This window comes from Calonectris borealis, chromosome 6 (assembly GCF_964195595.1).
Source record: "Calonectris borealis chromosome 6, bCalBor7.hap1.2, whole genome shotgun sequence".
Classification (NCBI taxonomy): domain Eukaryota; kingdom Metazoa; phylum Chordata; class Aves; order Procellariiformes; family Procellariidae; genus Calonectris; species Calonectris borealis.
Window position 1 is genome coordinate 12,535,428 of NC_134317.1, and position 26,878 is coordinate 12,562,305.

Sequence of the window (26,878 nt, forward strand, 5' to 3'; positions counted from 1 at the left end):
ACTTACGTGAAAGTAGAATTTGCTGGGACAGGGAGGGAGGCTTATGCCGTTATTCTGCACTGCTCATAAAGGAACTGCACCATAACCAGCATGAAAAATAAGAGAATTGTTTCTGAAGTTGTGAAGTAACTCCACAGAATATTTACAATTTCCAGGGGCGGGGGGGGGGGGGGGGGGTGTGTGTGTGTGGAATTTATCCTTTCATCGTAACTGTTTGGAAAGGTAGTTCTAGTTCTATGTCCCCAAAAGACTATGCTGCAATTTGTGTTGCTATGAAAAGTAATGCTATCCAGGTTTTTGCTGTTGTGGAAAACTTCAGCAGAAAATGAGTTACAGCTTCGGCTGCACCCGGCTTCAGCAGCTTATTAAACTATGTAAGTGATGAAAACCTGCTGATTATTCCTAAAATAACCTCAACTTGAAAACTAACGCTATTAATTTCTCTAAGGAAATGGCAGACCTAGTTCTTCCTGCAGGAGTGAGACCGCAGAGGGGCGTTTTTAACCTGTTTTAAAATATGATCGAAAAGGTCGGTTATCACCGGGCCGGGAAGCGCCAGGCCTGGCCTCCCGGCGGGGCGCCCGGCCGTGCCGACCCGGGGGGGCGGAACGGGGCAGCGCTGCGCATTAGGTGAAATTCCTCAGGAATCGGCCACGTTTCACGGCTCTCGGTTCACGTTTCCGCGCTCCCCTGTGCGGGCACCAGAGGACCTGGCTGGGACCTGGGGCACGGGGCGACGGGGGGACGCGGCACCGACCCGGCGGAGGGCCGGGGGGGGCGCCGCCGCCCGCAGGCTCCTTCCCGCTCCCGGCGCTGCGAGGCAGCAGCGCCCGCGGCTGCGCACAGCGCCCTGCCCGCCTCCACGATGGCGGCGCCGGCGCCGGGGAGGCTCCGCCCCGCGGCCCCGCCGGACGCTGAGAGCGGGCGGAGGCCGCGGGAGCGCCGCAACATGGCGGCGTCTGGCAGCGGCGGCAACCGGGCGGATAACGGCTACGGCAGCCAGCAGCCGCGGCGGAGGAAGGGCCCGGGCGCCCTGGCCACGGCCTACCTCGTTATCTACAACGTGGTGATGACGGCGGGGTAAGGAGGCGTGCGGGGGCCGCCGGGCGCGGCCGCTCGCGGGGGGTCTCCCTGGCAGGGGCGCGTCGCCCGCCCGCGCCCCGGCTCCCCTCGGCGCCCCGCTCGCCTCCCCGCGGCAGGGGCCGCCGTTGTCCCTCCGGCCGCTGCCGCCTCCCCCCGCACCGCGGAAACTTTCCCCGCACCGGCTGCCCTCCGCCTGGGGGGACGGCCGGGCGCCGCGGGGCCGCCGCTGCCGCCTCTTACGGCCCCTCTGTCTGCGGCGGCGGCCGTTCGGGCTCCCCGTGGCGCCACCGGGCTCGGCGGAGTCCGTCCGTCGGAGGCGGCGCCCTCCGGGAGCGGCGCTCCGCGCGGCGCCCGGGCGGCGGGGGCTCCGCTCGGACGGGCTGCAGCCGTGTGTGTGCGTGCCCGCCGTGTGTGCCGGTCCTTGCGCCAGCCCCGGTTTTGCGGGTCCGGCTGGCGGCCCCGGCGCTGTCCCGGCGGGTGGAGCGGGGCCGGGGCAGGGCTGGGAGAGGAAGGAGTTCCTCTGCGCCGCAGGGAGTTGGACTGGCCGAACTCATTAGGTCTTTTCTGTCGCTGTGCCCTGTCTCTTGTCTGTCCCCATCCTCCCCTCAAGTGCAGCTTCAGCCGCGCCTGCCCGAGTAGGGGATGGAGACGCGTGGCCGTTCCCCGTGTCCCTCGTGCTGTCAGTGGTCGTGCCTCGCACTTTCGATAACGTTAAAAAAACACAACCAAAACCCTTTCTTGCTGCTTCTCGTGCTGGAGAGGGCTTTCTTCTGCGTATACGTAAAGCTGCTTTGCTTGCTTTCTCGGTTCTCTCCATCACATGCTGTGACGATAACCCAGCACCTTACCCAGCCCCTCTGCAGCGTGTCCTCTTCCACCTGCCCCTTCCAAAACAAATTAAGTGGAACAGCACAAGTGCATGTTCCCTGGGAACTGCTGTGTTTTATAACTGACACCTGAATTTCTTCTGCAACTATTTTCTTATCCAGGTGATTGCGTAGATCACTGTTCTCGGGTCACCACGTCTGTGGTGTGAACTCCAGCACTTTTCAGTAGAGGTGAACCTAAGCGCGGGGGATTTATCTGTAGTAGTACTTAAGTCGGTGAAGCTGTTTCCCTTTAGAGCCCTGCGAGATTTCCCCGTAAGCCCTTCAGCTGGTACATACTTCGGGTGAAGTTGAAAGCTGCTGCTTGCACTGTGTGAGCTCCTAGGCCTGCTCCATGCTCTGCTCTTGCCCTGTGTCACAAAATGGAGACTGGGGCCAGTTGGTGCATGCTCGGCTGTGTTCTTAGGCACAAAAATAAAAATTGCAACAATTGGGGACTCTCAAATTCATAAAGGAGACTTTTTTTTTTTTTAAAAGAGGCTGTAGAGTCTTATTGGAATCCAGATAAAATCATCTTCTGAAAGACTGAGGATATTTGGGTGGGAGGAGAAAAGAGCCTTTAAAATGGATCCCGAATGAGCCTGTTTTCTGCTAGATAAATCCTGGTGGATGAGGAGTCAGGCAAACGGACTAGTCTCACTATTTTTGGGGAAGGTTAGTATAGAATTAATATAGATACGATTTATTTCAGTAAGGCAATTGGACATGGTGATTCTTGTCTTTGCTGGTGACAGCTGGTGCTCTTTCAGCTTATACGATAGTTACACTTATGTGGAACAAAGGTAGCTGAGAGGGGAGAGCTCAGTTCTCCTAAGGTGCTCGTTACACCCATTACCCAATAGGTGTGTTACTGTGAAGTGGAACTGCTAACTAGATTTGGGGCTCCATATGGTATTTGCAGGGTATTTCACCCAGAGGGGAATGATAATTGCCCACCAGTTTGATAAAAATGAATCTCTTGTTTCATAAATACTTAATTACATGAGCGATACAACACAGTACAGGCAGTCAGGAGGTCTCTTCAGTTTTGTTGTGATGTCCCTGCACGAAGTTAAGAAGTTAACCTCTGAGCTCTTCTTATAAGTAAAAACATTCGCCTGCTCATTGAGCTGCTCGTACTTAATTCACTGACATTTATAAAAGATCTCAAAAACCTGAGAGAGAAATTGTGGTATAAATGGAAAGTGTCTTTAAAGGTCCTGAACTTTTTATCACGGCAGGCAAGTTCCTGAGCATGTGAAATTTCTGTTTCCTCAGCAGAAAAAATTAAAACAAATCCAAGTGTTAGAAACTCAGAAATAAATAGCATAAATCTGTATTTAGCTTCCCGTTGTTATGTAAATCTTGATCACGATGTTACCTGTTTTCCTGATTTACCAAACCTCCTAGAAAATTCCAGTCTTGGGTGGGATGTGGCTTATGGTGCTTTAACATGAGCTGCTTTTTTCTGGACATGTTTGTGATTAGATTATTTCTGCAATTTGCGGAGCTACCGTAGGAGTCCTGTGGTCAGGGTTCATATCTCTGCATTGTCACTCACTGCCGTTCTTTTGGGGTAGGCCACGGAGGGCTCTGACTGATAATTTGTCTTCAAATGGATGAGGATTTTGCGCTTTCCCTGGACGCTGCTGAAATTCCACAATATACAATGTTGAGCTTAGGAAAAAAAACTCAATTAGTTATTTTCTTCTTTTTAAAAGACTTCATAATAAGGTAGTTTTTCAGGAGTTGGTTGGCAGCTCAGTTTTCATATGAAAAGGTTGATACACAGATGGTGGCAGTAATTAGTTACTTTCCCCATGTCAGTCAGAGTGCTCAGACTTAGTTTCTCAGAGAGCACTGCCTTGGAAAGAGAATTGTGAAAAGAAAACACAAGTTTGAAGGTGCCCAGATGATGAATGAAGTGATGCTGGGATTTTAAAAAAATTTTTAAGTGGGTTTTTTGATTTTGTTTTACAAAAAGGTGGCTTTTAAACTGAAGCACACAATGGCTTTGTCGTGCAATAAGGAGGTAGTAGAGTAAATGTGTTAAAATCATAGTTGTCTTAGCTATTAGCTTTATTTAAAATGGGTCAAGTAACAATTGAAAAATCTCAGCATAGTTATTGTATTTACTTTGCATTTATCTTGATTTAGCTGAAGAAAACATACTGATTCTAAAAATAATAGATCTTATTTCTAATTTTATACCCTAGTGCATGTAGTATATGGATTCCTAGTAAAACAATGGCTTTTGCAAGAGCAAAACAGTAGAAAAAGTGTATATACCTGTGGATCCCTAAATGAAGCTGCATACACTTACCATTTGGTTCATGTGTTTGGGTGTTTTCTTTCAGAAAAGGGACCAACATGACACAACAGGGAATAACCAGTCCTGCAGTTGGTCCTCAGCTGTATTTGCTCAGGTTTTTTTGACCATGGTTCAAAGTGTTAAGATGTAGAAAGCATTGCATCCTTCTTCTCTTGCATTCAGTCAAACTGTTGTTTTCCCATCACAGCGTGAAGTCATGTAGCCATGCCTGACCTGGCATAGAAAGCTCATTCTGGAGGCATAGATGCAGCATAGGAATTATTTCCTAAAAACCGTGGTTAACTGAAATCACTGGATAATGGGGGGCAGAGAGGGAGGGCACGCTGTTAGAGTTGAGTGTAAATGTTTGATAAGCTGCTTTAAAATGTGATTATGTTTCTTATTTTTAGTTAAGTGCCATAACTGACTAGTACTGCTGGCTGTAAGTAGCTGATGGTGGTATAAGCGATGAATTTCAAAAGGATTTCACTCCAGATAGATCTTAATGTAATAGCTTTTGAATGCGCAGGGTTTGTGTTATCAGTGTTAAGCAAAGTGTTCTGGGTTATATAAAAGTTTCATTGTCCACGTCTTCAGTGACTCCTTGCTGAGAGTCAAAGTACACTCCTCCGTTTTCAGGTTCATTCATTGCATAGCTTTGCTGTATTCTCTTGCATAAATGATGCAGAACCTCAGTAAACTTTGCATAAGAAAACACCTTTTTATAATTTGTAAGAGAAATAAAGGGAATTAAACTGAGGACCTGAGCATGAAGCTTGCTTATCAAGTCTGAGCAATTGAAAGTAAAAAAATTAAATTGTGTGTATGCAGTATTTATTTTCCTTAGTTTGGGTTAATCAAAGAGTGTACGCATCTAGCTTAACGTTTACATGCATGGCAGTGGTAATTTAATGAAATGTAACTCCAGCTGGTATATCGAGTAGACTTTAGTGTCTAGGTCAGAGAAAGCTGAAAAAACTAACTTATAGCTTAGCTTCCATGTGACAACAGTGCCTTTTGCTGCCCTCTTAAACTTCTCACCAAGTTTCTTTTTCAGTTGATCTTCCTTGCTTTCGCCTACTCTTATTCCATTTTCTCTAGTCATAGAGGGTAAAGAACTATTTAAGAATCACAGAAGCAGGACAGAGGTACTAAAAGCTTCAACACAAAGTAGGCACAGCTTTTAATTTTGTGTGGATTAATACTTTGATCTGTATTAAATGCTTTTTGAAGAACAGTAATTTTATTATTAAAAGAGAGATGTGGTCTTTGGTGTTGGAAAGTACAGTCTTTCCGGAGTCAGTGATCCGGCAGGGAGGGTGGAGATGAGCAAGGGGCTGGTGCTCCTCTGGGAGCTGCGTACTTTACCAATCGCTCGGTTAAGGCGAAGAACAGTCTGCAGGTGAGAACAGTTTGCAGGCACAACCAAGAACTGGTATCTTGTGCAACCTGAGAAATTGCTCAATTCAGCGAAGTTTCTCAACAAACATGGAAGATTAGGAAAAATAGAGAAACTTGACAGATATGAACAGGACAATGTCAATCTGCTCTGATTAACTATTCTAAAAGAGAAGCAGTCAGTATTGCAAGGGATAGTCATTAATACTATAGTGCTTACTGGTTTATTCCACACTTAAGTCCAAATACCAAATTAATCTGATTCTTTCTTTGTAAACAGCAATTACTTGGCAAATGTTTGTCTTTTGGTTTCACAAGACAGCTTTAACTGAAATAACTTGTCACTACTGAAAAAAGGGAGAGCTTGTTTCTTATTCCCCATTTCTCTTCCCCACTCCTAGTGGTGGGGGGTTTTCTTTGGTGCTAGTCTTCTGAGAAGTCCAGGCAGAAATGAAATAGCTTTTTTTCAGCTGTACTAACAAATGTTACGAACACAGACTTGGATGCCAGAGTTACTTACTATTGAAAAACCTGAACTTTACAGTGTATTTCAAACAACTATTACATTTGGGACAATATTTGTATATACTTCATAATACCTAAGCTAATGTGGTGCTTGTAAACATCTGATATGCTGTAAATTAAGGGAACTTCTTCATCTTCCCTGTTACAAAACCACAGCTGCATATTTTTTTCCGAAGGGTAAAAAGCTATTGCATAGTTAGGGGACTTTCTACGTGTCTACACATGCTTCCACTGAGGTGCACCGTTGTTAGCACAAGCTTTGTAACAGCACTTCTGGGTTTGGAGGGAGGTGGAGGTAAAGTAGGGTAGCATTAAGAGTAGCTGAGGGCAAGACAGCCAGGATGAGCCTGTCAGTGAAAAGTTTGGGAGCTGCTGGTAAGGATTCCCACTTCTTGTTGACCAGCACCTTCTCCCCATGTTTGCCACAAGCAATTGGAAACTAAATTTAACTATAGATGCTAATTTCAAATGAAAAATTGTTTTACCAGGGTGTACACATCTTAGTTTTGTGGCTTGTCCTAGACTTCACTGAAGAATTTCTGAGGTTGTGGGCAAACACCGGCTCTGGACGGCTGTGGTAGTGAAAGATGTTACTGCATCGGCCAGGAGGAAAAATTTTTAGGGTTGCTTCCTAAATTACCTGAGGGGAAAATCAGCCAGGTTAACAGGTCACACTGTTTATAGTATAGTTGCAGTTATACAGGCACTACTTATATAGGCCTAGATATATTTGTTGCTTAAAAAGGAAAGCTGGGACAGGAATGGCCATTGCTGCCTTCAAGGCTTTAGCAGGCTCAGTTTTCTTGCAGTTAATTATCCATAACCATTTCTCATAAAATATATGCTAGCAATTAAGCTGGATGGTCTGCCATGAAGTCTAAGGGTCTACTTTGAACTGAAACATTAAAATGAATGCCTTCTGAATCTTAATTGTTTATGTCATACTTCTTTAAGTTATGGTATGGTAAGAGATCTTTGACTAGCAGTAAATGGTTTTCTACTTAAACTAAACAAAATGTGATCCTAATCGTATTAAAATGGCATGAATACCTTCCATAACTAAATTAAATACAGCTCACTGAAAAATAAACTTAGACATTAAAGATACTGGTATCATGTTGCTGCTGAAAGATGTTTAAAGAATGCATAATCTTTAACTTCGATAAATTTGCAGAGAATGCAAATATTTAATGTTTTCAGTGTTGCAGAGGGTAGGCAAAGAGTTAGTATCTTTCAGGATAGTTATATGCCTGTTGCTTTCTCAGATACCGAAAGAGTGATTAAGGGTTTCTTTGTATTTATGCTCTGCTTAATGTCTCCTTATCTTAGAGTTTTTTCTCTCTCTTTCAGATGGCTTGTTATTGCAGTTGGTCTAGTTCGAGCATACCTGGCTAAAGGTAGCTACCATAGCCTTTACTATTCAATAGAAAAGCCCCTGAAATTCTTCCAAACTGGAGCTTTGCTTGAGGTAGGTGTAGTCTTCTTCCCTAGGGTTACTAATATTTGCATGAGTGTTTTCTTTAAGAGAAATAAGGCAGCCTTTGAACAGTGCTGTCTAGGTACCTGTTTTTTCATTAGCATTTAGAATGATTTGAAGGTAAACATAAGAAATATGCCTCGCACAAATGCTGAATTTTTCCTGTTAGCAAGAGGTGAGGGAGCTCACTGTCTGCTATTTAGCTTGGGGGGCAGAGCTAAATATTAAGCTTAATCTTTGAAATACAAATATTGAATCTTAAGCTCTTGTGATAGAACTTAATGGGTTTCTGAATTGCTTCATTTGAAATGTTAGTGATTTGAATTTTTCTTTTTGTTCTAGATTCTGCACTGTGCATTTGGTAAGCTTGCAAATTTTCAGTTTTATTATTTTTATAGAAGACTGCAGTTTTAGCAATATATTAGCATTAAAAATGTTCTGATCTATGAATTGCCAGATTTAATTCTTGCATAACTCACTAATTTTTGCTTGAAGTGCATTCCAATTTTTACTAAATAATTTGACAATTAAATCACAAAAAGGAATATAGTGTAACAGGTTTTCAATTACTTGACACTCTATTTTTATCTAGATCCTTCCAATGCTACAAATCTTAGAACAATTTATAAATGTTTTATAGTAGATCATTACTCTCCATCTCTACATCCTATAGTCTTCTGTACCGAGCTGTCTTTCCTCAAAAAAAATATTTCTAGCTGGAAGTAATTTAATTTCCAATAAAAATAACATTTCAAGCACTAGAACTTTGCCCACATCCATAGCATAAATACATGTTGTAAAATTAGGAATGGGTAACCACTCTTTATCCCAGATTCGGCTGTGCTTTAAGGGAACTGTTTGGGAGAGTAAGAATTCCTTAAGACTCGACTCGACAATTCTTGTTAGCCTTGTACTGTGAGGCTTGTTTGTTAGCTTGGTAGCAGGAACTCAATTGTGTATACGTGGCCTGGGGTCAGTAGCAGTGTCATGGTTCAGTCCGCCTGAAGAGTCCCATGTCTGAGTGACAGGATTGCATCTTGTCTGGTTTGTTAGTCATCGTGAGGAGTGAACAGTTTGGCCTCAGCATTTGGATGTTTTGTTCACAGAATAGATGATGTATCACAATCTCTGCAAGATCAAAGGCAATGTGCTATAAAAGCGAGCAGTGCCTGTCTGCATACCTTTGCTTAACTCTTGATTTTTCTAAACAATCCAGTCTTCACAAAGAGACAGTCTTATGTTCAGGTCTTGTGATTTTAAATACAAGTGTGTGAGCTCTTATTTAAAGAGTTAAATGGCATTAAGATTCCGAAAGCTGCAGCTACAAACCTGCTATTTTTCATGTATCGTACAAACAGTCTAAATACTGGAGGGTGTATCACTGTGCTACAGGTAGGTTTGTATTGAATTCCTGTGCAAAAGATTTTTTTTTTTTGAATAACCAAATGCGCTAGTTGCAAAACTTAAACTCATATACATAAATTTGTCAGCAGAGGGCAGTCTAATTCTGCATTTGATAAAGTAGTTCTGACCTTCCTGAATAATTCATTTACTCCAAAAATGTTATCTTATACAAGGCAGTTTGTAGACTGTGCACAGATCATCCTAAGAAATGAATGATCATATACTCATCAAATTAATGTAAAGGCTTCTCGGAGTAAATTATATGTATCATAGTTGCCTGTGCTGCCAAGGCAGTCCTTCAATACTGTTTTATTTTACTAAATCTCAATTAGAGTTTTTTACCAGAATAAACCATACTTACTTTTAAAAAATTTGTCAAATATTAATAATAAAATGTGAAATTTTTGAAGTCTTATTTAACAAGTGGAAAGAAAGACAAGTTAAATCTCAGAACACTGGGCAAAAACACTTGCAAATAAAATGCTATTTTACCATCCTAAATCTATAATGCTCTACTGTTTTCTTAAGCTAAACTTGTGTGCAGATGCCAATGTTTACTAGTACTATATCTAAGAAAGAGTGCAAAAAATTTAATTGGATTATCTTTTGCTCACACACAAGAGTATATGTCCACACAAATCAGTGAATAGCAGGGGAGAGTCCTGTGTTTTCACCTTCCAGGTTGGTGTAGAACAGCAAACAAGATGACTGTACCAGCCTGTCTGTGTGCAAAGCTAATAATCCTGGCTCAGTTGACATGAGGTGTGAATCCATGTAGCCCATGTTATCCTCAATCACACAATTTGATATTAGTGAAGAGAGCCATTAGTGGAATGTTGCAACATTTTATACCATTATATCTCTATCTTTTTATCTCCCTAACGAAGTTAATTACAAAAAACCCACTTATTTTATAATTGCCCACGGATTTTTTTTTTTTTGCTGTTAATGGAAGCATTTGTCAGCTAAATAAAATGAGGTTTTTTTGCACAGCTGGATACACTGCTGGTGTCTGCTGTAGTCCTACTGACTCTGGTAAAAGTTTCTATGCAAGGAGAAACAGGAAATTTGCAGATTCCTTTGCCCCTGCTAAACTAATTGCTATAACTAGAGCTGTAATTCTCTGTCAATAGAGGAGCTTATCTGTGACAGATGGCTGTGTGTATCAGCATAACTTTTCTCTCCACATCTTTTCAGTAGAATCTGAAATGTTAGCATCTGTGAGGCAAGTTCTTCAAAATACGAAGATTGATAGGGGAATGTCTCTATCAAGCGTGGTTGAGAACAGAACTTTGGCATGTGGCAGAGATTTAAAAAATGGAGGAGAGCTCTGCATGAAGAGAGGAAGTAACGTGTAGCCCAGAGACCAAGAGGAGAGACAGAAGGACAGGCAAATGCAAAGTAAACATGCAATTCCTTGACTTGTATGGCAGACAGAATCCAAGTGTATGAATGGCATTGGTAACATGGAAGAGCTTCTGCCTGGAGGAACTTGGTATGGAAAGAGGTGACAGGAGCCACCAAAATGAAGCAGTAGTAGTACAGGGAGTTTCTGAAGGGAATGGAGAAGAAAAGCAAGAAGGCCCAGTCTACAGAACCACTACAGTACCAGCCTTCCTACCACAGCAATACTTACCAGTAACCCTCTGGTAAGCCAAAGTCAGCACTGGTTGACTTTGCTTTAGCCTGCTCAGTTAGGAGGGATGCGAGGGCTCCACCTGTAAGCTGTGCATACAGCCTGTTTTCAGTCAGGAACTCCCTGGGAGAGAGGAAGCACTTGTTGGGACTTGGAGGATTTCCTGCTGGAGGTGGGAGGCTTAGTCCAGGACCTGGAAGACGTCTGGCTTACTTGCTGCTTGGTTCTGGACTTGAGCCCCCTGTCAAGTACTGCTCTAGCACGTGCAGTGTTGGATAAGTGGTGACAGATGTTTTTAAAAATACCAAGTTTAAAATTGTCTGTCAGGTACTTTTTCAGTGCAATAAGTAAATAATTAGAGGCAAGTAAAGTTTACATAAATTGTAGCTGGCGAGTCGCTTATTTTGATCTCCTCTTTTTGGCGTAGATTGGCATTGTCTTGGCTGTAATGAAAAACCTTGTTTGTCTTACTTGTGAGATAAAGTTTGGATGGTTCCTACACAGCCTTTTTGGCTTATTTATAGATTCCTTTGCAAGAACATTAGTTTATCTTGCTGAGGAAGGGATGATCTAAATTGTGTAAAAGAAAAGGTCTGTTATGTCGTAGGAGTGAGCCTTTAATGAGTACAGATTGTGGTATTTTATAGCACCCCCTTTTGTGTTGTCTGAGTAACAGAAATTCTGCCCTGAGATTTTACAACAGAAATTAGATTATGAACAATACATGATAAAACTGAAGAGAACTGTGTTTGTATGATTTTTCCCTCTTTTTACTCTGAAAGAAGACTAACGTAATGACTGTGTGACTGAAAATAATTCTAATGAAACTTGCTTTTGGCTTTTCTTATTCTTTCTTCCTCTTCCACTTTCTAATTTGGTCTTTACATCTTTCTGAGGCTGTTGTGTTGCTTGCTGTGATTTGCATTAGTTTTAGAAGCACTTTTTACTGTGTATTAGGAGCTACAACTGCTCTTGCATTTGTCTTCATCAAGCTATTGGAAGAAGATAAAACTTTGTGCTGTGAAGTTTAGAAATTTTGTGTAATCTTGCAGCCTAAAACTATTCCTGCTCTGTCAGACCTGGGTGTGTAGGATTCTTTTAGTGGCAGTTTAATCAGCACCTCAGAACTTGCTGAGAAGAACCAGTGAAATCTGCTTCCTTGAGAAAATCTTAAAATTGTTTCTGTATTTACAGAATGCATCAGATATTCCTTGGGTTTTGTTTCATTTTTTTTAAAAAGTTGTATTCACAGGAAGGAATTATTAACTTTGTATCTATCAGAATATGGGCTAGATCAGTGTTTCTTCAAATAGTTATACTTCTTGCTTGCTGTTTTTTGGGATATACTGTGCAAAACATCTTTATTGTTTTTACTTTTTAAATCACAGTAATGAACAGTATCTTGGATATTTTAATCAATCAGGGTTTATTTGAAAGATTGTATCCCAAAAGCGATTTGGTTGAAGTTATCTCATCTTATTCAGCTGGTTTGTGTATTAAGGAATGTGCTATGACTGCAACAAGATCGATTACTTCCATTTGCATTTTGATGCACAAAGTCTTGTCATGGGATTACATTGCATTAGGCTGTACAAACACACCACAGGACAGACTTCATACTCTTAAATTAAAAAACTAAATGCTTTCCTTCCAAAAATTTCAAATAACTGGGTTTTGGCTTAGCTGTGTTTCATTTCCCCACCCCACCTCCCACCCCGATAGTCAGGAATATTTACTAATTGCAAAATATCTTCCAGGCATTGTTCCCTCTTCTGTTGTTCTGACTGCTTTCCAAGTGATGTCAAGGGTTTTCCTGACGTGGGCAGTAACACATAGTGTAAAAGAGGTAAGTTAAGCTACAAAATAGATAGAAAAACTAATGACCCATGCTGAAAAGCAAGAGTTGATCACTGTTTTATTTTCCCTAAAATGACTTCTGTTTGTATCCCAACGTGAAATTGTTCATGTGAATTTTTGTGGATCAAAAGAAACAAAAATAAATCTGACATCATCTTTTCTTGACAATCAAATAGACTGAGGTCTGATTCTCTCACTGTAAGACATCTAGCTCCTGAACAGAATTTGCAGTCCTTACTGAAAGAGGTTCCAGTGTGTAATATGGAACCCAGAATTTGGGACAGCGTTCTAGTATTGATCCCACTAGTGCCATAATTAATAGCAAAATATCCTCACTTCCCCCTCTTTCATAAACAATTTGCTTTCTTTACCGTGACATGTGGAAGCTCCCTCTCAACTGTTTGTGCACAGCAATGCCTGGATGTTCTCCATTATCACTTTCCAGGATAATCTTCCCACTGTCCTTCATTAATTTTTCTTACATTCAAGCATAGGTGGGTTTTGGGGCCTGCGTGTTTTTTCTCATCGCTTACCACACCAAATATTACTGTACTTTTTACAAATCTCTGCAGAATCTTTTGGAAGCAATCTTATTTGAAAATTATTCCTGACAGTTATTTTAAAATCTAAACATGCTTTAATTGATACAGATCATGCTGACTGACCCTTTCATGTCATCTGAATACCTTGTAGTAGCTCAGATATGCCACATCTGTGCTGTTACTTTAGCCAACCAATCTTACTGGTTTTCTTCTCATTAAAGGAAGAAATTAGTCTTGATGCCAGTGTCAGCATGGCTGCCTGAAATAAGTGATGGTCATCTAGTGTCATTATATGCATAAGATCTTTTGTGACTTGAGATGGAGAATGTCCTAAGGAGCTTATCTCATTACCAAGTCTTCAGGGAGTCTGCTTTCTCTTTCGTACTCCAAACCTGTTATCAGAGCGTCCATCCACATGTAGATTAACATAAGTCACTGTAATTCCTAATAATTGACAGCTTTTCTGATATTATGATGCTTGTTCATGGGGAGCCTTGGTTTCATGCTATTTAAAGTGGAGGAATGTTATTTTTCTCAATAAACTCAAAATCTTGTAAATACTTATCTTTTGTACGGATTTCACTTTTGGTGCAAATAAATGTATTCCAGTCTCTGTTAATTCACTAGAGATAAATACTAGATTTTGAACAAAAAAAAAGCCGTAATCCCAAGACATTAGATTTTAGATACATGTATAAAATATTCTTAAGAAATATGCCTGTAATTGTGCTTGTTACCTGTATAATACTGGGATACCTGGGGCTTCATAAAGAACAGCAATAATATGTTTTTATGAATTGCCTCCTGGTTTTGAAATAACCCAAATGTTAAAGGTTGGATTGCATGGATTAGAATTATTCCACATGTTGTCTGTTAGACACCAAAGGGAAGTCTGTAAAATGATTGTGGGTTAGGTTTTTTGAAACTTATGCCCACATTCTCACCAGAGGAAACCAGCAAAATGGAAGAAAATGTGAGCAACAAGTTCAGCCTAACATTCAATTTTTAACAAGGATTTTTTTTAACAAGGATTCTTTCAACAATATTACATGCAGTTTTTTCCTCACCTTTGTGTGGTCTTCTGGTTAAAGTCTTGCGAGAGACTGTATTATGTGTTACTTTTTTAAAATGTCTTAGAAAGTGGGCATAAGAATGGTAAGGATGAGGAATCCTGTGATGAGTTTTTCACCTGTGACTTAGAGCAAATAAATCAAATGAAGAGGCTATATTCTGACCCCTCCCCTTCCCCCCAACCAGAGAGCATGCAGTCTCACCTGGGGAGATGTATTGAAAGTGTCACGAGTGTTCTACTTTTTCTAAAGGGCTGTCCGCACAAGTGAGCTCCATGGTGAAGTCCAGGATTAAATTCTCACACAGCTTTATGGAACTTGTAAGCTATGCAGTTGCATGATGAGGTTCTTGTAAAATAAAACGCAGTTTTCCTCTTTAACTTTTTAAGTGAGACTTGTTCAGTATCTTGCTTTTCCAGACTGTTTTCATATATAATATAGTTAAAAGAAGAAACATCTGTATTGCATCCCTCCTTTCTGTCAGAATACACTTCTAGATATGTGATGTGATTTGAAGCATGCTTCTTGCCACTAACATGTTTGTGCTTTTTGTTGAATTTAGTGCTGATGTGTTGTTAAATTCAATATGAAAGTATTTATAATAAATGTTAAAGCATGGCAAATGTTAAAGCACTGCACACTTCTTTGGGTAGCAATGAGATTCCCCTTACCTCCCTCACGTGGGTAGCTGTTAGCTTAGTGGAGGAAGGCCTCGCATGTAATACAGTACTTGCAATCGTTTTGTAATTACATCAGAAAGGAATTGTTTTGGTGAATTTTACTGTTTCTCCTGCAAAGGAGGAGCAGACTGGTGTGAAGGGCTAGAAGACAGAAGGTGCGCTTCAGTTCAAAGTTGTCTTTTTGAATTGGTGTGAACAATGAGATCATCTGGTGACATCATGGCAGGCCTTCATAGTGTTCTGTTCTGATAGATAATTCGCACCCAGTTCTGATGAGCAATTAAAAAATGGTGTCAGCAGTGATTTAATGCTTATCCAATCGGGTGTAGTTGCAGATAAGTATAGTATATATTTAGAGGAACCTTTCTAGAACAGAGAGTCAAAAGGGGTGGTGTGAAGACGACATGTACAGCATATTGAGCTGGTAATTGAGACTCCAGTATCTGCAATTGTGAATTGACATCTTCAATCAGTAGTAAAGCATACTTAAAGAGGGAAGAGCATCTTAATTTATGATATTTAAGACTAAGTTGTAGTAAAAGAAGTCCACGCTGGAAGGTTCAGAACTCTAAATGGGTGAGTGCAGTTGAAAAGCCTCATTCATCACTGCTTTACATCTGTAAAATTTGAGTAATACTGTATAACACAAATGTCTGTCAGGCCCTTTGTGCCTACTGTGAAGCTTCCTCTTTTTTTCTTTTCCCTTTTTTTTTTTTTTTCATTGGAGTACCAGCAAACCAGCACTCTGGAAGGAGACATGCTGTTTCATCATTACAGTTGCATAGTGCTGCTGGTTTTATTCTTCTGCACTGGATTGCTTAAATATGTGTTAGCTGAAATTTTCTGCAAATAATTTGTCAAACTGTTACTCTTAATGTGGAGAAATCTGTAGAATTTCCCTTTTCATGCATAAGGAGAACAGTAAAAGCCTCTCAGGCTTTATTTTGTCAATTCTCAATTCTCATCTTAAAAGGCTATGGATTCTCTTACATTTTAACAAATATTGTCTGCTATTCATAGTATTGAAGATAAGCTAAAATATATTCAGGACCCTCCTTGATGATAAATTGGTTTGAAACACATGCCAAAAAGTTATGCCCGGGGTATGATTGACCCGTATTAAGGCAGTTGGACAAATAAGTTGTAAATGAAGTATAAAATGTGCTTTGACTTTGTCTAACACCTCCTTCAAAGACTGGCATGAAAAAGTAGAATAATAGAAATTGAGTTCTGAGGGCAGCATTGGGCTTAATGGTTTATTAAAGGTTTGCTGTTTATTGGCTGTACTATCCCCCTTATCCTCAACTTGGAAGAAGAACGATACAAATGCAGCATTAGCAGTGCCTAAATGAATAAGACTCTTGAGAGACTGTTTTGTAAATCAGTTCCCAGGGGTTTGATAATGTGCATCTCAGACATCTTTATTTGAAGTATTGAAAAATTGTCGGTCCTCAAAGAGATGTTCTAATAGTGACAGACTTCAGACGGATCCGTTGGTGTGTAAGAAACACACTTTTTAATGATGAGCTGTGGAATGTAGTTAAAATATGATAAAATGCACAATAGTCTTCTGTTACTACTGCACAGAATGGAACTATTTGAAAACTGTATAGGTCACTTTTGTATGAAAACTACCACCAATTTCCAGTATTCTTTCTTCCTTAAATAGGGACACAAGCTATGAAGGCACAATCAATGATTCTTTGTTAAGTGACCGTAACAGGGTTGTGTGTGTGTGTTTTATAATGGTGTGAACTGTTTTAATAACTTCTAAACACAGTTCAAATATTAAAGTAGGTGGGAAAGACTAGACCTGAGAAGTGTTACAGAAGTCCTGTGATAGAACTGGACTGTAACTGCCAGATTTTCTACTACGTGTGTCATTCACTGTTAGCTTCATAGTTTCTTGTTCTTGCTCATGTCCTTGGGTGCTACTTCAAGCTACAAATTTTTGTTTGTTGGTTTTACTGACTTCCATAGTTAGGGAAAGAAGTGGGGTTTCAAAGTACAGGTTGAAGTCTGCAACGCGTAGATTTAGATGAGCTCACTAAGCTGCTACTCCTGATTTGACCAGAAGATGCAGCTCTGGAGTGCTTGTGAAGCGTGTTCCTCCTTGGGAACAGCATCATCTGTGAAGTGCTGTTAACCTTTCCAGGTTGAGAACTAAGTCTTACTTATAAAGCAGACCCCAAACAAGATTAGCATCCTGTAGCAATGTAAAAATAGATTTCATCTCTTCTCTGAAAATCTTCAAATAAGTTTTAGATTTTGTTCTTTTATGATGATGTAAGGGAAATCAATATACAAGCAAATTGTCAGTGTTTCATGTGGAAAAAGGACAAGGTGCATTTGCTGCAAAATGCAATGAAAGTGACTTGAAATGCTATATGCAGCGGAATATAGATTAACAGCAGCTCTACATTCCAGGATATCCCAAGACTTCAGTATAAATCTTTCTGGGTTTTGTAGTCTGTAACAGAAAGCTTTTTATGGATAATCCTCGTTGGTGTTTTTACATGCAAATATATGATCAGTCTCCTCCTATTAAAAGGTTTCTGATTGCCCGTGTATTTTCTTATTCCTTTCTTTATTTGTACATGTACTTTGCCCAAGATGAATAGAGTGTACCACTCACACCTACTGACTTCCTTTTCCCTTTTTTCAAGATGGAGGGAAAAAAATACGCAGGCCCCTGTGGTTGAGCTCTTTTTGTTCCCATGGTCCACTGAGTTTGGGCTCAAGGTACTCCTAGAACTGAGAATTATGTTGAAGGAAGGGGCGGGCTACATAAAAATTATGTTTGCGCTCACAAGAGTTTGTAGTGTGGGTATGTGACCCCATATACTTCTTCATCAGTGTTACTCCATATGAAACTTAAACCCCATAATTATGCTCCCAAATCTAATAAATCTAATAATTCATTTTAAAATACATGCTTTTGAAGATTAACCTTCAAAATATGAAGGGAGTAAAAGCTGGTTCAGTGATGTGCGTCTGAAATAAAAGCTCTAAGAGGTGTAAAGCAGTGAAACATAATAATGCCTTGAGTGTAACATCAGAAGAACTATGCTGGATACAATAAGCAGAAAAAGGAGCAAGGAGCAGTGAAGCAGGCAGTTGTCAAGCTTACCTGAGATGGGACCATCTGAGCTTCTGTTTCTTCTCTCCTCCCAGACTATGTCCTGGTGTTAGCTGTTTTGCTGCTGCTCAAAATTAGGACCCAGTTTCTCATCTGTAGAGAGAGGAAAACAGCGCTTCTACTCAGAGATAGCATGGACTAGGATCAGAATATAAAGTCTAAACCAGATATCAAGAGTTAGACTAACGTGTTAGCATCCTTTCTGCTTGCTGCATTAGGAAGCAATCATAGGACTGAAATAGAAGCTGGTACTGTATAGGAATGGGAAGAGTTATGAGTTGTTCTCAGCATTTCAAGGATTTCTTGTACTAATTACCTTGCATAGAGTGGGAGATCTTAAGCTATCTAATCACCAAGCAGAGCTGTTCTTAAGCAATTAGAAAAATATGGAGCATGATAAGAAGAGTTTTTTACTGTTGTTACTAATGTTGCTTTTAAGCTCATTCTTGGAGTCTGTTCTCTAAAATGATGCAGTAAAGCAACCCGTGGGAATTGATTTCTTTGAGGTTTTCTTGGGTCTGGTGAGTAAGTAGTAACGCTTGAATTCATATTGAACATTTTTTCTTTCTTACAGGTACAAACTGAAGATAGTGTCCTGTTGTTTGTCATGGCCTGGACAATCACTGAGATAATCCGATACTCTTTTTATACGTTTAGCTTGTTAAACCATCTCCCTTATCTCATCAAATGGGCCAGGTAGGTGGCATAATAGAAATCATAGCCTTAAAGCACTGATTTGAGAGGGATATTTATCTTGTAAAATAGTTGCAGTACAAAAAACTAGATTCTACCTTGAGGTAGTTGCCCTGTTTGTGAATGTGACTTCCTAGCTTCTTCCCAGCAGATGTCTGGGTTAAAAAAATCTGTTACATTGTAAGTGGAAAGAGTAGTTTGTCAGAACTCAGTCCCATCTACAAAGTGATTGTGTTTATCAGAAACTGACATTTAGCAGTAAGGGGTAACAGTAAGTAACATTTAACAGAAACCTTTGAATCCAAGAGTTGTACTTGAAACAGTCTGTAAGCTCATTGATTAGCATCAACTGTGTTTGACCCCATTTTAAGTAATCATAGAATCATAGAATCATTAAGGTTGGAAAAGACCTCTAAGATCATCTTGTCCAACCGTCAACCCAACACCACCACACCTACTACACCATGTCCCTAAGCACCAGATCTACACGTCTTTTAAATACTTCCAGGAATGGTGACTCCACCACTTCCCTGGGCAGCCTGTTCCAAGGCCTGACCACTCTTTCAGTAAAGAAATTTCTCCTAATGTCCAATCTAAACCTCCCTTGGCGCAACTTGAGGCCATTTCCTCTCGTCCTATCGCTGGTTACTTGGGAGAAGAGACCAACACCCACCTCGCTACAGCCTCCTTTCAGGTAGTTGTAGAGCGCGATGAGGTCTCCCCTCAGCCTCCTCTTCTCCAGGCTAAACAACCCCAGTTCCCTCAGCCGCTCCTCATAAGACTTGTGCTCCAGGCCCTTCACCAGCTTCGTTGCCCTTCTCTGGACACGTTCCAGCACCTCAGTGTCCTTCTTGTAGTGAGGGGCCCAAAACTGAACACAGGATTCGAGGTGCGGCCTCACCAGTGCCGAGTACAGGGGCACGATCACCTCCCTGCTCCTGCTGGCCACACTATTTCTGATGTAATGACCTCTACCAAAGAGTTCAGAAATCAAAGTAACAAGGGGGATGGGGTGAGGAGAGAATAGTTTTAAAGGTAGTTTTCAGATTCTCAGAGGTAATCTTAAAATAATTCAAACTGATGGCTGATTTGAATACTTATCTTCCAATAATATTCACACCTTGCCAAATCAAATAAGAGCTAAGGGAGATAAATATTTAAAATTTAAAATTTGAATATCCATAATAGCATTAACAAATACTTTGTCAGAGTTTGTCATAACTTTTAATCCTTTCCATAAATGTTTTGTTCTAGGTACACTTTGTTTATAGTATTGTATCCAATGGGAGTCTCAGGCGAATTACTCACAATATATGCTGCATTACCCTTCGTCAGGCAGTCTGGCTTGTATTCCATTAGTTTACCTAACAAGTACAATTTTTCTTTTGACTACTATACATTCCTGATCCTGGTTATGATCTCTTACATTCCAAGTAAGTATGAGTTTTTTAGTTTTTTTTTTTTAAGTATTAAAAGCTATAACAGGAAAAGCTAATAATTGTGGGATTAACATACATATAACTAACTAATTTTGCAAAATTTATTTTGACAATTATCTAAAGAAAAAAGAGTTAAAACTGCAGGGATTGCTTTCTACCAACATCTGCAAAACAGTAATACGTTTTTTCTCTTACACTTGGATTATTAAATAACTTTGGTACTTCTTGGCAAATGTTGACATCTTAATTTCTCCCCCCCACACCCCCCTTACAGACTTTTAGGAGAACAAAGTTCAAAACAGCTTCTACAAATTTAGTTCTTTATCAGGAATAAGAACATTGCTTTTGCATTAGTGTGTGAGGAACTATTTCTGTTGAATTAACCTGAATTGACATAATCTGTGGTTGATGTTTCTATAGATGGAATGAAGATTTGGTTTTGCTGCTTTGAAATGGGGAATAGGAACAGGAAAGCCTTTAGCAAATTTAAATGTGCAAATAAAGCCTAACGTGCAGAATAATGTAGTGATGATGTTGCTGCTGTTAGCTATCTCTGCAGCTGTCTTTATATGAACCTTGTTGTTTGTGCAGAATGATAAACCGTAATCAAAGATTTAAATTTCAGTAGTGTGGCTGTCTCTATAACAAGCAATTACACTTTCAGTGAACCATCTTGTAATTCTGATATCAAGGTTCATCAGTTTTTCCAGCTGTTGTTAAAAGAAAAAAAAACAAACACTTTTCATGCATTTGTTTCTCCTTGTTCCCCTCCTCCAAAAATGGTCATGTTACTAACTCCAAGCAGCCAGAATAATATCTTTTGTTTCAGTCAAAATAACCATGAGTATTAATTACTTCTTGTGTGGTAGCGAGATCACAGTTGACAGGCCATGTGGGAGAGAACCCACATTGAACCCAAGTAACAATTTTAGCCTGCTTTCTCCATTAAAATTGCTGTCTTTTAAATGAGGCATTTTCAGTGATCCATTATCATTGCTGGATGTGTAACTTGAATGCAGTCTTTTTAATTTTTTTTTAAATTATTTTTTTAATTATTATTGTGAATTGGTATACGTTAACTCTGAGAACCAACTGCTTGGACTCAAGCAGTCTTAGGTGCCTTTTCACGTGAAGATATTCCTGAGATACAAGAAAAGCAATGTTCATTGCAGTCATTGATTGCACCGTAGTTCAGTTGTTCATTCATAAAAGCTACTTATGCAGGAGTTACGCCTTCTGAACACACTTAAGATACTGGAAATTTTGGGAATGTTAATATCACAAGGAAAGCAAGCTTTGAAAACTGTTGTTAAAAATTGAGTTTTTACTTTCTTGATAGTTGCATCTTACCATTTACCTCACTTTAAATCTCTAATTTAGTACTTGTCTGTCAAAATTGATATCTTGCTAGGGAAGAGGTCATTAAATTCTTTGCATATGATGGATCCCCATTACTTAGACTTCTAATGGAGAAACTATGTGGCTCTGTATTCTGTTATGTCTCTGGACAGCTGTATTCACTCCTTAACACTGGTGGAGTGAATCAGGATGGGGGGAAACAATCAGGAAATGGGTGAAGAAAGCCAAAAGAAAAAATGTTGACCTGAAAAAAAAATTTAGTACACAAATTAAATAGACTTTGGCTGATGTTTATGACGAACATTTTGCCTGCATAACTGATATCATTTAGGCTGATGCTGACCTTATTTAATTTTCATGTGGTTCACAAAGGTTTAGTGTCTCATGGCAATTTTAGCTTTTGCTGTTTATGTATGTATGTTTTCCATCCCCTACTTTGTTGTTCTGCAAACATACTGTGTAATGTAGTCTTAGAAATAGGAGGAGAAAAAGCTTTGCATGAAGGATAAAGAGAGGAGAGATGAAAGAGGCACCAGTTTGTATAAAGTTCCTTAAATCCTGAAAAAGTGACACTAGAATTATACAAAATGAAACAAATCTGGAAATTTCATTCTTCTGGAAGGACTTTTTCCTCATTTCAGTCTATTTTCTTTCTATTGTGTGTATGCAGTTCAGGAAACTCTTGTCATCCTGCTTGTACATGCAGTGTTAAATAAGGCATTTTGCATTTAATTAAAAATGTGATTGCTCTAGTGAAAAACAAATAGTACCTGAAGCCTGAGGACAATATTACTTATTCTCTTTAAAGAATAAAAGGCAATAGATTACTTCAGCAGAAAGCAGATAAGCATGTTTTCTTTTAATAGAGAATTGGTGACCTTGAGCATGTGACTGTGCATCTTACGTTGACTTGTAAGCCTCACTTCATACTTTATTTACTTAAGTCTGTTTTCTGTTCAGTCTTTCCTCAGCTGTATTTTCATATGCTACATCAGAGGCGAAAGGTACTCTCCCACACTGAAGAACACAAGAAGTCGGAGTAATTACAACTCTTTTTCAGAACTTTTCAAACATCAAAATGCTGCAGATTTTCAATACCCAGCACATTTATAAAGAATATACCAGGATAAAATAAGTCAGAGGTAAAAGACCAATAATTTAGCAAGAATAACCAATAAATCTGATTTCACTGAAATTCCACAATATAAAACATTGAAATAATTTTCAGCTTGCAGTGCTTCAGAAAACTTTAAAACTTTATATGGCTTGGTACTTAGCCTTTTCCTTTTCCTTAAATGATGTGCTAAACGGTGTTCATTTATTACTAAATGCCTGAAGGTTGCAGTATAAGTGATGAAGTTGTACCCACTAAATGCTTGAATTGGGATTATATTACTGATACCTCTTTTTTAAGTGCTTGACTGCATGCCAGAAACTGTATGTATTGCTGTGAAAGCAAACAATATGCTCTGGAATACTTTAGGATTTTGTCAGAGACTCCAGTGGACAATGTAATCCGGGCAAAGTGTTTGAATTAAGGAAGGGTAGATTGTGTATTTAAAAGGTGATGGGAACAAGAACAGGAAACCAATTATGGGAAATGAGGGGAATGTGGTTCTTTAGGAATTTAAACAGTAGGGTGTGTGACCAGAGTGTGTTCTCTGAAGATCTTGTTTAAGCCGATTACTCAAATGCTAATGTTAATTCAGAGGCTATAATGCTTATCTGAAACGTTAAAACTCCTCTAAGTACTGCATCCCTGGATACTTCTTTAAATATTTTTAAAAAAATAATACTAACTGTAATATTTCTAGTGATATCAGTAATGAATCTAAACAATATAAGGAGGCAGGTCACTCAGAAACAGGTGCAGTTCTCCCTTTTTTACTTTAAATTATCATCTCTAATCACTGTCCACTATCTCAGTGGTACTCATCTTTCAGTGTTGAGGACTGTTTGGTCTACTGTGGAATCATTTGAGGGCCTTGTTCCTCAACCTAACTTTTCTCAAGTGACTAATGTGTATCACTCTGGCACATCCAAGCAGGCAGTTCCAGGCACTCAGGTTCTGAAATGTTGCAAAGTCATAAGCTCCTTCTTTGAAAGCAGATTATCTTGTGTTATGTGCTGCTTTTGCGGATTGGACAAGCCTTCCCTCATCTGCTCTTTTGACCATAGAAAGTTAAATTTTCCTAGGTGCTTTCTCTGGGTTTTTGGGCTAAGCCTTCCCTTGGGAAGGTAAAAAAGAAAATGAAAGAACTGAGAAAACTTTGTGGCGAGACAGAATGCACTAATGCTGTGTGAGCAGTGCCCCAGGTTATGAACAAACTGTTGATGGGGGCCGGGGGCGGAGAGGGGGAGGAATGAAGGGACAAAGGGTGCAGGGAAATGAACAGATACCCAAGCAAAGGCAAAAGGAAATGTAGGGTATGATCTTCGATCTATTAGGAATTGATAGTTGAATAGTCCTGTGTTCACCCAGTCAGAGCCACTGGACAACAACACAAGGGCTTCTCTGGCTTCCCTCTTGTAACATCATGATTTAGTGCATAAATCATGTGGTAGAGGTGTGACCGCTACCATGGTACCTGCAATACTAGTCTCGTGCTGTGCCTGCCGGCACCTTCCCGTGGACATGGCCCATATCTGTGTCCCAGTTACTTGTGCTTGACTCATCACAGCTGACCTTAAACATAGCCAGTAAGTACTAAGGGCACGGGCTCTCTGTTCTAGCACTGGGGGAGAGCTGGATTTACAATTATTTTGGTTTATGTTTGTCAGAGCTATATTTAAAAAAAAAATTCTGCATTCTTCAGTAGTTTCCTTTGGCTCCATCAGAAAGTCTGACTGAATTTTTATAGTGCTCAGTAACATGTATAACACCTTTCCTGTTCAACACAAACAGGACTATTGTAAGCAGGGAGAGGGTAAGAGACAATAATGCTTCTATTTGCTTCTATTTTAAACCTTTTGGAGACAGTTATTGGCTGTAATCAAAAACGCTATGGCTATATACAACCTCAAAGTGGTTTTGCATTCAAAGAGGCAACAATTTCAAATCATTTCTCCATTAGGTTATGCGGTGCTTTGTTGTAGTGATCTGAAAAATGTTGCATTATACTGAACTCATTGTTCAAAAGTGTAAACTTCCACCTCTGAACAAAACATCTCCTTTTGCTTATACTTGCTATCAAAGGAGTTAGTGTCAGTATTTCTGAAGGATGTAATCTAAAAGATCTGATTTCCTGATGTACTCAGGTTACTGGGTATCGTTGATGCTTACCTCCTGAACTTTTCTTGATTCGATTTCTGTGCCCAAATAAAAGATTTGGTTTCAAATTTGTTGATCCAATTTGGAGAAAAAAAAGGCTATGTAATAGTCCTATATGAAACAAACTCATAGCTCTGTTGATGAGAAAGATGTAGTACAGATCTGTATTAGATAGCATTGGTGCTATGGAAAAGCAGAGAGAGATGCCAGTAGGGAGAAGGCTTGTACAACCAATGTCTTTACTGAATAAGCTTTATTATGGAATATTTACTTTAATTGAAAATATTAATCTACCACACAAATGCAAATAAACTACAGCCTTTTAAAAGAAAATGGAGTTACTTTTCCTTTTAAAAGAAAAAGAAATTGCTTTGATAGTAAGAAATCTTATCAGCAAAGTTGATTGTATTCTGAAGTATGCAGTTGGTATGTACAAGAATTCCAGCACTTCAGCTTGCAGTGCTTTTTCAAGTTTAGCTTCCATGGAAACCACTGGAAAGTGATCTTGAGTAAGAACTGTAGTGTGATGCCCTAATACTGTTTGGGTTCTTCCCTAATACTGACTTTGGTCACACGTATGGATTTTTTCCTCCTCATAAAATAAGAACAAATTTCCCCTCATCTGTCACCGAAATTCTAATATGGTTTATGTGAACTTTATAATAGAAGCTTTGATTAGTACTCTTTGTCACAAATCTAGAGGGTTGGTTTTTTTCCCACAGACTATTTACTTGGCTTGCATGTTTTCTGTCAGCATCACCGAACTTCTGCAGCAGATGTGTTTTCTGCTTTGGTAGTCTTTGTGTTGTGTGCACTAGTTCAGTCAACAATACTTCATGTTCTACCATGCTGGCTTTGTCCAAGTTAGTCATTACCCTCTAAAAGACCAAGGTTCTTACCAGTGTATAGTTTACAACTGGAATTGTAAAAATGTTCATATTGTAAATTACAGTAAGATGCAGGTTACAGTGCAGGTAAATTGTAATTTTTCACAATGTGATGTTTCTATCAAAGTTTCTTTTTTTTATTTATCAGTAGAAAGGCTGGCATTTGTGTGGACCAATCTGCAGTGTCATCTTAAAGCCTATCTTTCAGCTTAAAATTTTCATGAGTATACATCAAATCATACAATTTTGATGTATATTTATGTCAGTGAAATTTGGCTGAAAACTATATATAGTCATTTTTGTATTTTTTTCTATGTTGTGAAGAATAAAATTGTAATTTTATAAGTCTGATTCACTAAGATTATTATAAGTTAAATGTATTTTTTGTATATTTAGGAATCTGGTATTACCTGGAGCTCTGAAAGATTAAGCATAGACTTTTTATGCATGTTTGGAAGATATTTCTACTTGATAATGCAGTGAAATGGTTTGTATGCTAAAATACTAGTCTGTGTTGTTGCCTTGTGAAATTGATTCTGTGCTCTCTGCCTGGATCTGGCCTACTGATCAGTGATACTAATTGCTATAATCCAAATAAAATAATTCTGAACAAAATATGTTGTGTTGTTATTGTTTAAGGAACAAAAGCAGATATTTTATAAATGTGAATTAGGGCTGTATTTTTATTCATTTGTATATAATATGGACCTTGCAATTTTTGGCATACATAACTTTTGAGCTCAAACAAAAGAATTAAGCAACTTGATACTGTTACAAATGCTCTGCTTTTCACTTTTAAAAGAGGTATTCACAACAATGCGTTAACTGACTATGTTAACATTCAAACTTACAACTTCATCAAGGATCCTCAATAGAATGCAAGCTCTTTGTTCTCCTGTTGTTATCTGTACTCTAGATGGTGATGGTTTTCTACAAAAAACAAAATCATTTGAGTATTATAAATATAGTGGAATGCTTAACTAATGCAACAGAATACTTCAGAGTTCATTTACTAAATATAATATGTCTGCTACCACGGCAACGTTCTTAGCATTTTTAACACTTCCTGAGAGAGATTTAAATACTGTGTCTAGATGCCATTAATGCTCATAAATAACAAGTTATAATCCTCTAATAGGAACTGAGTAGTAGTTGCAGAGTGAGTGCTATTATTCTAGGCATATGCTTGTCATAAGATAGCACAACTACAGTGGTTTTTTTGTTTGATTGCAGATGGGATG

General features: G+C 39.4%; 1 protein-coding gene across 5 annotated transcripts; it reads left to right on the forward strand.

Annotated features, from left to right (window-relative positions):
* Window positions 1–868: 868 nt before the first annotated feature.
* Window positions 869–26,252, forward strand: HACD2 (3-hydroxyacyl-CoA dehydratase 2). Of its 5 annotated transcripts, none has more exons than XM_075152860.1 (7): window positions 869–1,080; window positions 7,534–7,651; window positions 8,003–8,021; window positions 12,458–12,546; window positions 18,563–18,684; window positions 19,936–20,114; window positions 22,440–26,252. In XM_075152860.1, exons 1-7 carry the CDS (start codon window positions 950–952, stop codon window positions 22,520–22,522), a joined length of 741 nt encoding a protein of 246 aa, XP_075008961.1. In that variant the 5' UTR covers window positions 869–949; the 3' UTR covers window positions 22,523–26,252. The 5 variants fall into 5 exon arrangements, with proteins under 5 accessions (XP_075008961.1, XP_075008962.1, XP_075008964.1 ...); XM_075152865.1 differs by lacking the exon at window positions 869–1,080 and adding an exon at window positions 3,140–3,620; XM_075152861.1 differs by lacking the exon at window positions 8,003–8,021 and having other exon boundaries at window positions 910–1,080; window positions 7,534–7,580.
* The last annotated feature ends 626 nt before the right edge of the window (window positions 26,253–26,878 follow it).